This window comes from Capra hircus, chromosome 11, assembly GCF_001704415.2.
Source record: "Capra hircus breed San Clemente chromosome 11, ASM170441v1, whole genome shotgun sequence".
NCBI classification, from domain to species: domain Eukaryota; kingdom Metazoa; phylum Chordata; class Mammalia; order Artiodactyla; family Bovidae; genus Capra; species Capra hircus.
Genome location: NC_030818.1, coordinates 5,872,001 through 5,886,553, shown reverse-complemented (window position 1 = coordinate 5,886,553; position 14,553 = coordinate 5,872,001). Strand labels below are relative to the sequence as shown.

Below are 14,553 nucleotides of genomic sequence, written 5' to 3'. Positions count from 1 at the left end.
TGTTCTATCTCTACATGGGTCATTTTATGGTAACAGGCACTGGGGGTTCCAAAATTTCAGGGGCCTGTGTGTGTGGGAGGCAGACTCTGACCTGCCCTAGAAGACGGAGTGTTAGGTCATGTCTGGAGGAGATGGACGGGGAGACGTGGACGGTATAAATTACTGGGTTGACCGAAAATGATAGTTTAGATGTTTCAGAGGAAAGAATTTCTGTTTTTGCCTAGTTTCCTGCATTTGAAACATCTCTGGAAAGTGATGTCACAAGATTCTATGTTTCCACTTATCTGGATCATTTAGAAAGAATAGTCCAAAACCAAAACCAACACCCCGCGCACCCCTCCAGGCAATGGAGGGCATCATCAAGAGTTTAAAGGCAGTTTCCTTGCAGTGTGCAGCTCCCGCCACCCCCAGTGCCCACCCCCACCATCACAGGGTTTTCATGGGTGTAGGTGTGGGCCCCAGTCTTCCGGAATGCTCAGTAATCATCACTGTGACTGTTACTACTGGAGGAGCACAAGGGAGAGGGACTTCAAGCAGGCAGCCACCAGGGCATGAATGGACGGCCTCTGCGTCTGGGCACTGCAGGCCTCATTAGCTAGCCCTGTCCCTGTGAACTTCTGACGCAGATGAAGCCAGTGTTTATATGACCATGGTGTCTGCTTTATTTCAAAGGGCTTGGAACTACTTTCCAACGGCTTTTCAAGGATTCTCTCCTCTGGCTTCAGTAAACCTGTGTCCCTCGTAATGAAATCCACTCAGCACAGCTGCCTCGGGTACAGGGGGCGGCAAGCGAAGAGCCCGGGGCGAGGAGAGAGAGAAGGCTCCATGTCTGGGAGGGCAGGAGGGCCCTACGTCTGCACAGGGTCACACACAGCTCAGGGCCCATCCTCGGAACCACAGAGCAACAAGCTCGTGTGGGGGATCTGCCAGCATCGGGCGGCCAGCCGGAGCTGCACAAGGGCCCTGGGGAAGGGGGACAAGGCTCTGTAAGACTCCGTTGACCCGGGATGTTACCCCTTAGACCTGCACAGACGGGAAGACAGTGATGAACTTGGCATGTAAAGAATTATTTCCTTCAGGTCTTATTCTCAGCCTGGAATGCTGACATGAAGTTTTCTCTCTTGACACAGGATATGGAGGAAGAACAGCTAAGGGGAGGAGTCCTTTAGAAAGGTGTGGGCACGTGTGGATCCTCCCTGCAGCGCCCGACTCAAAAGGGTGTGGCTGGTCCAGGCAGATGAAACCCTGCAGCCTGAGACCACTCACTGTGGCTCTCTGCCCCACCCCTCCCCAACCTGGGTCACCTACTTGACTTGCCGTCCAGTCCTCCTGACCTCTGAGGGCTGCCTCGCGTCACAGGATCCGGGCATCATGGGCTGGATGGGCTGGCTCAGCAGTAGCCTTTGAGCCGAGGAGGACAGAGATGGGAAACTGTGATCAGTACCCAAGCTGTGGACCCGCCAGCCAATCCGCACCTGCCGAGCCCCACTGGACCCTTCCTGGCTGGCCCCACGGAATCCCTGCTGCTCTCTTCCTGAGGCTCTTCCTCTGGCCTCGAGACCCCAGCCCTGTTCTGTCACTTCATGAGCTGAGGTCAATTGCAGAGTTGATTAACAAATGAGTCATTCACAAAACAGAAACAGACTCCCAGACTTAGAGAATAAACTTATGGTTGCCAGGGGGAAGGATGAGGGGATAGTTGGGGAGTTGGGGATAGACATGTATGCATGGCTATATTTAGGATAGATAACCAACAAGGACCTCCTGTACAGCACAGGGGACTCTGCTCAATGTTGTGTGGCAGCCTGCGGGGGCGGGGAGTTTGGGGGAGAATAGACACATGTATATGTATGGCTGAGTCCCTTTGCTGTCCACCTGAAACTATCACAACATTGTTAATCTGCTCTATGAAAAAAGCAAAAGTGTTAGCTGCTCAGTCCTGTCTGATTTTTTGTGACCCCCATGGGCTATAGCCCGCCAGGCTTCTCTGTCTGTGGAATTCTCCAGGCAAGAATACTGGAGTGGGTTGCCACTGCCTTCTCCAGGGACCGAAACTGGTCTCCTGCATTGGCGGGCAGATTCTTCCCCGGCTGAGCGACCAGGGACTCCAGTACAAAATAAAAAGTTCAGTTAAAAAAACTGCAGAGGATTTAGAGTCTATTTGTCTAAACTCTGCCTCCATCTTCAGCAGAGAGCTGAGATGAACAGTGTAAAACTATGTCTCAGGTATCTTCCCAACAAGGACAGAGTCTATACCTGAGCTGCCGGTCATGGCTGAAGTCCGGGCTGGGTTGGCCCTGGGGGGCCTCCTGGGAGGCGGAAGCTGGCGTGGTCAGGCTCAGAGCCAATGGGAGCGCAGTGGTGGTGCTGCTAAACTGGGGTGTCAGGCTGCTCCCCTGAATCATCTGTGAGCTTCTCAATGGCTTTGGACCCTGGAGCAACCATCGAAACAAGAAAGGTAAACCTTCAGCTCGACTCAGGTGTTACCTCCCCAGAACCTCTTTCTTTACCCGCTTAGGCCTTTCTGAACATTTAGGACCCACTGACCATCATTATGATGTTTTGGTTTTATGACTGGCTTTCCTATTGGACTGTAAGCATCTCAAGGGTTCTCTAAACCCTTTGGGATTTAAAGGACAGTGCCAGGCTCCGGGCAGGCAAGCTGTACTGAATCCATGATTGTCTGTTATTTAGTTCCTAAGTCCTGTACACCTCTTTGCAACCCCATGGACTGTAGTTCGCCAGGCTCCTCCTCCTCTTGCCTGGGATTTCCCAGGCAAGAATGCTGCAGTGGGTTGCCATTCCTTTCTCCAGGGGATCTTCCTGACCCAGGGATCAATCCCATGTCTCCTGTACTGGCAGGTGGATTCTTTATTGCTGAGCCACCAGGGAAGCCCAAATCCATGATTATGTGTATAAATAAAAGAGGCTTCAGGAAAAGCTGTATCCAGCCTTCCAAACTGCGATGGTCTGGAAGCGGGGGCTCAGAACTTCTTGAATCCATTGGGTTCAAGCGCCACTGACTGATGGGTGACCCTGTCAGACTCCAAGGTCACTGGTGGCTTGTAGTAAGTGGTAATGACTGGGAGGGCAGGGCTTGAGAGGGTATCTGGGGGACCAGGAGGAGCATGGTGACTCTGCAGAAAGGGATGGTAAACAGAAGTGGATAACTGTTCTCACACGTGTGCGTGCATGCTAAGTCGCTTCAGTCATATTCGACTCTGTATGACCCTATGGACTGCAGCCTGCCAGGCTCCTCTGTCCATGGGATTTCCCAGGCAAGAATACTGGAGTGGGCTGCCATTCCCTCCTCCAGGGGACCTTCCTGACTCAGGGATCAAGCCTGGGTCTTATGTCTCCTGCACTGGCAGGTGGGTTCCTTACCATTAGCACCACCTGGGAAGCCTAAAGCCAGCGGCGATGATGGGCACCAAGGACATGTGTGTGTCCCCATATGTGGGGATGTGTGGCTTTCAGCATGCATGTCAGAGATGGCCATTTCTACCTCTAGCCAAGCTCAGAATCAGACCTGAAAGTTCCAGGTGCCTGAGACCTTTAACTCATTTTAATATACTGATAAAACACAGAAGGGAACCAATAGAACTTGGGACTTGGAAGTGACAAAGACAAGAAACACCCCATCATGATGATCCAGTTCTGGTCATAGGAGAAGTAGATTGCTGGTTCGTGAAGACCATCGCTGGTGACAGGGAGTGAGTCTGGAGATGAGCACATTTACCTGGGTCGATATCACACTCGATTCTCTTAGCAGGTGCTGGTTTGTGACCTGGGCAGAGGCTATCTGACCCGGAAGCTGTGGGCTGGCCACAAGCTGGGGACCTGGGCCGGCCCTCTGCTGGAGCTGCTGCTGAGTCTCCGGCCGCTGGGCACTGCTGAAGCTCAGGGATCCATCTGACGGCTGCAGAAACATCTGGAAGCACAACAGAAATGCTGTAAGGCTGTGATCACTGCCCTCACGGGCCTGCACCTTCTCTGTATGGCCTGCCTATCCCCGGCATAATGGCAGCTTTCTTACTCACGCTGACCTGCCTGGGAAGGTTCACCCACTAGACGTGGAGACACTGAGTGCCTGGGAGGCCACCAGCAGAGCGCATGAGCCAGAGAGGGGCAGCCGGTGGCAGGGGTGCTGACCTGGCCCGCAAGAAGGCTCCGGTCTAGTGACGGGGCTCTAACAGGGAGAAAGATGCTGAGACCCAGGTATGCCACTTGACGTGCTCATTTAGTCTGTACTGGCTTGTCACTTTCTTATTAGAAGGAGAAACCTCTTGTGAACGGAAGGAATAACACAATCATGGTGGCCCAGGGTTGGTTGACTACTGGGGGACGCATCGTCCCGGCAGTAGGAGCTATGCCCGGGCTTGAATCTCTGACCAGTGACCACCATCTGTACCCATCCTATGGTTTGTATCATCCGTCCAGCTCCCAGCTGAGAGGGCAGTTCTGCCCTGGTTAACTAGGTGCCTGTGCATTTCCAGGAAGGCAGTCCAAAGGATGAGATAACATCAAGTCCATGAGCTTTAAAATGATGTTTAAGAAAAAGTTTTATAGTCACCACACTAATCTCTATGTGTTACTTAATATGTCTCAGACATTCAATAAGCACAGCCTGGTAGTTTAAATGGCAAAGATTTAAGAGAATTTGCTCCAGTTCGTAAAGAGTGTTCAAAAGGTTGTGAGAACCTTGGTTTATAAATTTGGTGTATCCAATTTAAAACAATTCCTTAAGGACTTCTCTGTTGGCTCAGTGGTAAAGAATCTGCCTGCTAATGCGGAGGACACAGGTTCGATCCCTGGTCTGGGAAGATGCCACTTGCTTCATCGCATAACTAAGCTTGTGAGGCTCAACTTCTGAGGCTAAAAGCCACAGCTACTGAAACCCATGCACCTCCAGCCTGTGTTCCACGAGAGAAACCCCCGCAATGAGGAGCCTGCACACCCTAACAAAGAGAAGCCCCCATTTGCCACAACTAGAGGAAGACTGCTTGAAGCAACAAAGCCCCAGAAAAGCCAGAAATAATACAGAAATAAAATTTTTTTAAAGAGAAATCCTTAAGGGCCCAGAAAGATTTTACTTCTTAGGTTTATAAGTCTGCCTAGCCAGGAACACGAAATGTCTGAAAAGTTAAGCTATATTAAATTTGTAAATTAATGGTTTTCATAATGAATGTTATTTACCATTTGTTAAATTTATAAATTAATTGAATGTGAACACAAGTAAAAGCACTGGTATTTTTGGCCACATCAGTAGATTTGTAAATAAAATGTAATCTGTGGGTTGACTGTAAAGGTTTAAGAAAGAGACCTTTAGTAATTTCTATCATACTTTAAACTTAAGACCTGTGACTAGCTGTTTTTATCAAAAGTTCCTCTTGGGCATTAAAAACTGGTATTATCTGTATTGTGGGCTTCCCTGGTGGCCCAGACGGTAAAGAATCTGCCTGGAATGCAGGAGACCTGGGTTCAGTCCCTGGCTCGGGAAGATCCCCTGGAGGAGGGAATGGCCTAACTCCAGTATTCTGGCCTGGAGACTCCCAGGGACAGAGGAGCCTGGAGGGCTATAGTCCGTGGGGTCACAAGGAGTCGGACACGACTGAGCGGCCAGCACTTTCACTTCCATTATCTGTATCAGATTCTTGGCAAGCAGCATCCCACTCCATTTTAGATCCTTAGCTCTGAGGGCTGAAAGACTCTCCCCCCTGATATTCTGGAACTTTACCCCGAATTCCTGCATTCAGGGTGGCATAACCTCACACCCAGTATGGAACTGACATGCTGACGCATGCTGAGTGAGAGTGGTTCTGGAACAACAGCTGTGGACTCACGCCAGGGAGGTGCTTAATCAGTTAGTTTCAGCATCTCCTCCATAGGGTGTCAAGCCCTGAGCAAGATGCCCGTCTAATGCCCGTCCAGCCACAGCACCAGGCAGGTCTCCCCACTTTCCTTCCTGCCCCAACCCACCAGAAAAACCTGCCATTTTGGCTCTTTCTCACTTTAGAAGTTAAGAAGAATTTTCTGGGTCTCCATCCTCTCAGATCCAATACCCGAGCGTTCATAATTGGTGCTTTACACAACCTCAGCGAGCTGGCTTATTCATAGCACACGAGGTAATTTACATTTCAGCAAAAACCCAGTATTCAAACAAAATAACAAACATTTTTTCTGGTGGGATACAATTTACCTTCTGATTAGAGTTCAGACAAATGCAACCTTTATTTATGATAGGCAGTATCATCTAGCTTAAATCCGACAGACTTTAGTTCCAATTCCAACCCCACCACATACTAGTGGTATGAACTTGGGCGGTTTTCAAAAACTTCAAATTGACTGTTAGTTTCCTCATTAATAAAAGAGTAACATTAACACCATATACCTCATAAAAGATTTAATGGGACTTCTGCTGAGGCATAATCCTAGGTGCTCAATAAATGTTTGGGAATAACAATATTTAAAATAAGAAAGGAGTTCTTTTTGCCCCTTTGCCCCTGTAGGCATATGAAAACTATCTGAGGACCTCCTTGGTGGTCCAGTAAGTAAGAATCTGCCTGCCAAGGCAGGGGACACAGGTTTGATCCCTGGTCAGGGAAGACCCCACACGCCATGGGGCGACTACGCCCGTGCACCACAGCTACTGAGCCCTCTACGCCCGTGCACCACAGCTACTGAGCCCTCGCACGCTAGAGCCTCGCAGCAAGAGCAGCCCCCGCGGTGAGAAGCCTGAGCACCACAGCTGGGGAGTGGCCTGAGCACAGCAATGGAGACACAGCTCGAAACACAGGAAAAGAAAACAACGTAGAAGCGATGAGTAGAATAAATAAACGAACAAACAAATAGATCAAGCTTTGCTCAAAGAAGGGAGACCGTTCACGCTTGCGCTAAGGCAGAGACTGCTGGGTCTGCTATGCTGTCCCATTGATGTATGTTCTCTGAGGGCAGAAACCTTATTCTGCTTATTCCCATGTCCCCCACAGCACCTAACCAATTGCCTGGAACATACTGGGTGTCTGCGAGATAGATGAATGGATGGAAGGGTGGAGGGGTGGGTGGGTGGTGTGTGGATGGATGGGGGGACGGATGGTGGATGAATGGATAGATGTGTGGACAGAGGGATGGAAGGAAGGGTAGAAGGATGGACAGATAGATGGATGAAAGAACCAATCAGAGAACACATCTGCCATTGCCACAGGTGTCCTTCTCCATGCTTCTCGGCGTTGCCAGTAGAGGGCACGAGTGCTCTCAAAAATAAATTAAGACGTGACCTCCCAAGGATGCAGGGGTGACAGCTTTTCAGCTGAACCTCTCTCTATGTAGCACCCTTCATGATCCCATCTAGGTGCAAACACCACACCCCGAGAACGTCTCCCTCATAACCCGGTCTTTTCTGGAAAAAAAAAATATACTTAACAAGCATCTCAGGCCCACACAGTCTCAATGAAGCTCCAAGCCAATGGGATAGGTAGAAAAAGTCCCCTGAAGTTGGGAATAATGGACATGGGGGGAGTGGGGAAGGGGTAGGATTTGCTACTGTGCATGTCCACGCCCCTGCTTTAGTGACAGTAAAGGAGAATTGTATGCCTTAAGAAGATGACTTCTTAACAGTGCTCTGGAGTCAGTTTTATAGAAAGCCGGAGGAAAAATTTTCCTAATTCAAGTGAGCAAAGTCATCTGAGAAAAAAAAATAAAACAACTTTAATTTTCCACCAAACTAATCCTACTGCTCACATGTGGTTTTCATTGTTCTTATATGCTTAGCTTTACAAAGACTTATTATTACAGAGCATTTCAGAAGTACAGAAAATAGATACTGTATAATGAAACCCCATATATCAATGCTAGGCTCCAGCAATTATCCACATTTTGCTCTTATTTAATCTATCTTCCCACATATTTTGGGAGGATTGGAGTAATTTTTACTTGCTTATCTTGTATGCTTGATTCACTTATTATTTTTTTTTAAACATTGCATTTTGGCTGAACATTTCGGAACGTATCTCTTTAAATCCTTAAACGTGCAAAAAGCATGAAAAAAGACTCTGAGGACTCGTTCTCTGGTTTGACTGTGGATTTCCAAGCTCATTGGAAAATTCCACTGCAGAGATAAGGTCAAGGGAAGAAACCAGCGGAATAACATGTGAAGCCCTGGGGCCCACGTCATCGCTCACAAAGCTCAGGTGCTAGACCTTGGGGGTCAACAAAAGGTACTGTCAGGAGGAAGAAAATAATAACGCTTCATACCAGACAGCAAAAGAGATAGTCGTGTTTCTCTGTTACTTCAGAGTTCAGCTTTGAAAATAGAGAAGTCTGGGCTCTGAGGCGGATGTTCATCCGCCCACCTTGCTTTTAGCAGTTTCTGGCTCAGTGCCCCCTTCCTGGTAATGTAAAAATTCCATTCAATTCATTAGAGTCAGGAATTCCAGTCACTGGACCCTGGATTGATGAGGCTCAAGATCAAGGCACTTTGATAGCCCCTTGTGTCTTCATATAAATGCTGCTGTATTGTCCCTTGGCAACTCAGGGATGTCACTCAGGAGGTTGAGGGAGCATAGGGCTGTCCGCGGAGCACAGGGCTGTGGGCGGAGCAAAAGGCTGTGGCCGGGGCGAAGGGTTATAGGCGGAGCACAGGGCTGTGGGCGGGGCGAAGGGTTATAGGCGGAGCACAGGGCTGTGGGCGGGGCGAAGGGTTGTGGGCGTGCTGGCCGGTCCAAGGACACCAAGCAGGTGCACCTGACTGGGGTCATCTGCCTTAAGGGACCGGAGGGGCCAGGCCGGGCAGAGAGGGCAGCCCCAGGTTTAGAGCATATGTAAAGCCCACCAGGAACATCTGTGGGGACCCAGGGAGGCAGGATGGCTCGCTCTAGGAGTCTCCAGGCTGCTCAACACCATTGTAGTATCCTGTGTTCATCTCAATTCAAGGTGTTCTTATGTCCACAGGAGAGGTTGCGTGGATGGTGGGGGTGTGGGGGGTGGAGTGGACGGCAGGGTCAGTACCCTAGCCATTTCCCTCAGGGGTCTCTTCTGCTTCCATCTGTTCCCCCCTAGGTGGGTGCCAAGGCTTACCTCACTCAGGGCAGACTCCAAGGCTGGCTACATTTACAATCAAAGTCTGGGCCCAAAGAATGAGCTTTGGAAGAAAAACAGTCCTGGACTGATTTAAATGAAACTTGGTAAAAATAACTTAACCTTGAAAGAGATCCAATATATAAAGTTTTTTCCTCCATAAAGGAATCTCTGGTTAGGATTCAAAGAAGTGACATCTGGGGCTGGGGTGGGGTGGGGTCCAATTAAAAGCAGCTGCTGTCAGAGGGCACCCCAATTGCCATGCTGCAATGGGAGTGTCCTGTGGGTGCCAGGGTGCTGACCTCCAGTCTCTGGCTCCCAGGCCGCCCCCCTGCAGGGGGCAATGGGCACAGATTCGTGTCTCCCTGCATTTATGCTTTGGATGAGAGCAAACAGCAGACCATCTCTTTGTCAGCAGCCTAGGGGTGCTTGGAAAGCAGTTGCACAGGTGCTGGGGAGTTTAAAACTCCATGGGAGGGAGGCTGGTGTCTGTGCAGGGTGACTAACCACCAAACACATGAAACAAAATGCAGGCAGCACAGGAAATGTGTGTCCAACAGAGTGAGGGGTGAGTGAAAAGGCTGTCATGTGAATTTTACGTTTGGCCTGGAGCGGGGATGATGGAGGTGGGGTTCATTACTTGCAGTTCACTGGTGGAGGTTTCAGTTTGTCCAGGAGGCAGGGCACAGTAAGGCAGCCTAGTGAACCTTGGAGGGAGTCCTGGCTGCCCTGAAAGGGTGGATTAGGACACATCACACAGCGGTGGGGAGCGCAGAGCCCGGGGGACGGCTGGCCCAGTAAGGGGCGTCACCTGGACGTTGGAGTCCTGGACCAGGCAGAGCTGCTCCTGGATCTTGTGGAGTTCTTCCTGCTGCCACCGGATGTTGGCTTGCAGGATGCGTGTCCGCTGCTCCAGCTGGTCTTTGATGGTCTGGAACATGCTGAGCTGTGCTGAAAACTTGAAGGTGGGGTCAAGACACAGAACCCAGTGAGAGTGCTATTTCAGCCATGCAGACGGATATTGCTGTTGCTCTGAGTGGCCCTGTGCACTTTCACTTTCAGTGCCTCACCCTCCCTTTGCAGCACCCCTGACCCACTGCCGCAATGAGTGACCCACTGCCGGGGAGCTTGCCCATGAGCAGGGGTTCTGGATAAGGGTGGGGGTGGCCCAGGGACTCCCCTGTGAGCTTTTCTCAGGCCCATGGGGACCTGCAGGTCTAATTCATTGCACTCTAGTCTGGGAGGGCCAGCTTTGGGATTCATATGGAGTGTGAATATATACATACGTATATGGGCTTCCTGGGTAGCACTAGTGGTAAAGAACCTGCCTGCTGATGCAGGAGACAAGAGACGCAGGTTCGATCCCTAGGTTGTGAAGATCCCCTGGAGTAGGAAATGGCAACCTGTTCCAGTATTCTTGCCTGGAGAATTTCATGGACAGAGGAGCCTGGCAGGCTACAGTCCATAGGACTGCAAAGAGTTGGACACAACTGACGCGACTTAGCACGAACGCACATATAAGTGAATTGCTTTGTTGCATATCAGAAATTAACACATTGCACATCAACTGCACTTTGGTAAAAAATATTGATAAGAAAATCTGCTGCTAAACATTTGTTTAAAAATATCTGCTCTAAACCAACCATATCACAAAAATCTCACTCAGAAATCTCACTGATCAAAACACCAAGCTAGGATTTTGAAAGATAATTCGCTCGAGAAAGAAAAGTTCTATCAGGTATTCAGTTAAGATAACAGAAGACAAAAGCTCCTGTGCTCTGTTCCCTAAAGTCTGGAGACTGTCCAGGCTATGACACCATGTCCAGAGAGGATGCTCTGGACGGCCCCTTGGCTCCCAAGGGAAACAGTGAGTGGAGGCGGTCATTGGTGAGGGCCCAGCACCAAATTTCATGAGTGTTAATTACTTCTAGTATTATTCTTATTTTCCTAAGGCATTCCAGGAACCCTCAAACATGAATCTCTTGTTATATTCTTTCTTTAAAGCTTATTTACTTTTAATTGGAGGATAATTGCTTTACAATGGTGTGTTGGTTTCTGCCATACATCAGCATGAATCACCATAGGTACACACACGTTCCCTCCCGTCCTGAACCTCCCTCCCACTGGCTACCCCATCCCACCCCTCTAGCTTGTCACAGGTGCCGGGTTGAGCTCCCTGCGTCCCACAGCAAATTCCCACTAGCTGTCTACTTTACACATGGTAGTGTGTATATTTCCAGCCTACGCTGTCAATTCGTCCCACTCTCTCGTCCTGCTGTGTCCACAAGTCCACTCGCTACGTCTGTGTCTCCATTGCTGCCTTGCAAATAGGTTCATCTGTATCATTCTTCTAGATTCCATAGATATACATTAATATGCAATATTTGCTTTTCTCTTTCTGAATTACTTCACTCTGTATAACAGTCTCCAGTCTTGTTATATTCTAGATCATGGCCTTTTCGATAAAGAATTTTATCCCAATGTAGAGACACGTTAGCAACCATGAAGCAAAACCATCACTTACCCAGATAGCCAATTTCCTAGAGTTTGGATTTTATTTTCTATTTCCCCTTACATGATAACATCAGTGAGGGGAAAGAGAAAACTGCAGAATCTCATTTTTCACATGAGTAGGCATGAGAAAAACTGTCTGACATGAAAGGACAACATTATGCAAGAACCTCTTAAAGAATACAGCTATTAAGTATAACATGCCTAAGAGACTAAGAACTGTTAGTGTTAATTAAAATGAGGTTTAATATATGAAAAATTGGAATTCCAAAAGGGCCTTCATCACACCATGACTTATTATAAAACAAAGACATTCTTTCCTATGGAAGACCCACAAGTTGAAGGAATTCTCATTTCAAGGGCCTGCGGATAAAGAAGTTACTTCCTACCAAATGTGCCTTGGGAATTTGAAGATAAAAAAATAATTCTTTTTTTTTTTCCTAATGAGGATGAATAGAGATCATGTTAGTCAATTCTGGATGGGCTGGTTTTATATCCTTACTTAAGTCTAACTCTAGCAAGAGGCCCATGCTAACATGTGTCTTTCTTATTCCAGGAAAACAGATGAGGCTGCTGTTAATGGGACAGGCAGACGTTCTGAAAAGATTTTCATCAGTGGTGCCAGATTGGCAGCAAGACAGACTCTACGTTTTGGCAAGAGTATGGCCAGGGGCACATGTTGATAGACTGCCCCCAGGACCCTCTTGTGGCCAGGGAGGGGACAAAATTCAATATCCCATAAAAGAATTGAAATCTGAGGTCTGACCAGTCAGCTCAACTGTTCTTGGAGTTCCACAGGCAGAATATATATACATACATATATATATATATATATATATATATATATATATTTTTTTTTTTTTTTTTTTACTGGTTCTGTAAAAACACACTGCATGGTGGCTTCTCTGTTCATATGAGCATCTCTCCCTTCAACTCTGAGTTCAAAAGCGAGGGCCCTGTTACAAGCATCCTTGCCTCCTTCACATTCACTCCCTGACTGACCCAAATAGTAACTCATTGACTGTTGTTGAAACAAAGCAAGAATTACTCTGCAAAGCCCTGGTCCTTTATTACTAGTTTTTTTAATGTGGTATTTATAGTACTGGACTCAGAGCTTTTAAATCCTTGTAGAGTCTTCCTATGACATTTATCCTAACTCAGACCTTCTCTAAAATATTGTGGCCGATCAGGAGTCATGAAAAATGAGAGGAACACAGAAAGCGGCCGAGGGATGAAGCAAGATTGTTGACAGGATTGGGAGAGAGATGCGGGGAAGATCAATGGGAGGACGGATGGAGATGAGGACAGTGGGGAGAGGGCAGCGGAAGGGGCAGGTCTGCAACTCAGCACGCCCCGCCTGCACGTGGGGAGGCAGAGTCCCATTTGGGGGGCCTTGGTCTGGAGCCCGTACGTTGGCACCAGTGTACCCACACCCTCCAGTGGATTTCAGCATCCTGTCTCAAGGAAGTGCCTCCCTGGGTCTCCCTTGCCCTGAGTCCCAGACTCACCTGTGACACGGGGGCAGGTGGGCTCTGCAAGATGGTCTGAGGCAGGAGCTGCTGTGTGAGGTCACAGGACGCCGGGGCTGGCAGGGGGGCCTGGGGGAGAGAGGGAGGGTGGATTTGATACATATAAGCTTCTGGGCTATTACAGAACGGATGGGCCACCGTCTCTCAGCCAGCTGTGCTCTCTGGCTTCAAGGAGGCCCTTTTGCCCTGGAGGGGATCGCTCACTTCCGGCAGGTATATGTTCCCCTGAAAAGGTGGGGTCACAGGTTATTACCCTTGCAGGGAATGGAGTCAGAGCTGACACACAGCTGGTGACGTGTGGGGGGTCCTGGGACCACTCAGGCCCGACGTTCCCACCATGGTGCACTCTGCAGAATCACTACCACCAGCCGGAGCTGGGCATTGCCACCCCACCCCACCCTCCCTCCCCTCCTGTTCTAGGCTCCATTCTTGGTGGATTTGGTTGGTCTTTCCCTAAATTGATACTTTCTCAGCGGAAAGATTGTGGACTCAACCAGTGTTGGCTCTGCGTGGCCTTTCTGCTCAACACACACTAACGTGGACAGATGCAGCGGCGTGCTTTCTATCACTGCCTTGCCCAGACTTTGTGGGCAGGGGGCCGTGGCGGGTGGGGACTAGAACTGGGGCAGGGAACAGTGTGTAGAAATGAGAAATGCAACCCTCAGCTTCATGAAGCTCTTGAGAATTTTTAAAAGTGAAAAGATTCTTCTGAAGCTACTCCATCATTGCCCCAGGCCCTGGGGGCTATGAAAAGCAGCTCCAGTGGCAAACTGTCCCTAGGACAGCACGTGGGCCAGAGCAGCAGGAGGCCTTGTTTTGAATGAGAGTCCTAGGGGCTGCTTCTGAGTCTCCCAATAGTGTTCCATTGCTCAGTTGGGTGGAGGAACCCTGCCACCCTCAGCTGTCAGAAGAGCAGTTTTGTACAGTGGCTAGAAAGCCAGGCTTGGAACTGGAGGCCCTGAGTCCAAATAGCTCTTCTGCCCACCTCTCTGGGTTTCAGCTTCCTCGTCTGTTACTATTTCTACCTGTGGCCCATTTATAGAGTCTCTGCCACCACCTGGTACTATTGCCAGGCGCCTTTGATGTGTTAACTCACTCAATTCTCAAGCTAGAAGGTATTATGATTATTCCCAAACCTAGACACAGGCTAGTTAACTTACTGAGAGTCACACAGCTACTAAACGGATGAACTGAGTGATATTTGAAGCAGGTGGCATGAGTCCAAGCCTTTTCGCTTCACTATGCACATTATATTTTCAGTATTCCTGAAGAAGTGGAAAATTTGAGGAGCACATCAGAAGAAAGGTTTGTTGTTTAGTCGCTAAGTTGTTTCTTTTTCGTGATCCCATGGACTGTAGTCAGCCAGGCTCCTCTGTCCATGGGATTTAACAGGCAAGAACCCTGGAGTGGGTAGCCATTCCCTCTTCCAGGGGATCTT

At 48.9% G+C, this 14,553-nt stretch overlaps 1 protein-coding gene across 1 annotated transcript in view; it reads right to left on the bottom strand.

Annotated features, from left to right (window-relative positions):
• NPAS2 (neuronal PAS domain protein 2) overlaps positions 1–14,553 on the bottom strand; it is a 204,741-nt gene that overhangs the window by 13,257 nt on the left and 176,931 nt on the right. The window contains exons 15-19 of the mRNA XM_018054924.1: positions 13,095–13,184; positions 9,887–10,033; positions 3,740–3,931; positions 2,257–2,432; positions 1,309–1,401 (exon numbers count right to left, since the gene is read on the bottom strand). Of these exons, the coding sequence (XP_017910413.1) occupies positions 1,309–1,401; positions 2,257–2,432; positions 3,740–3,931; positions 9,887–10,033; positions 13,095–13,184 (698 nt within the window). The remainder of the gene's footprint in view (positions 1–1,308; positions 1,402–2,256; positions 2,433–3,739; positions 3,932–9,886; positions 10,034–13,094; positions 13,185–14,553) is intronic.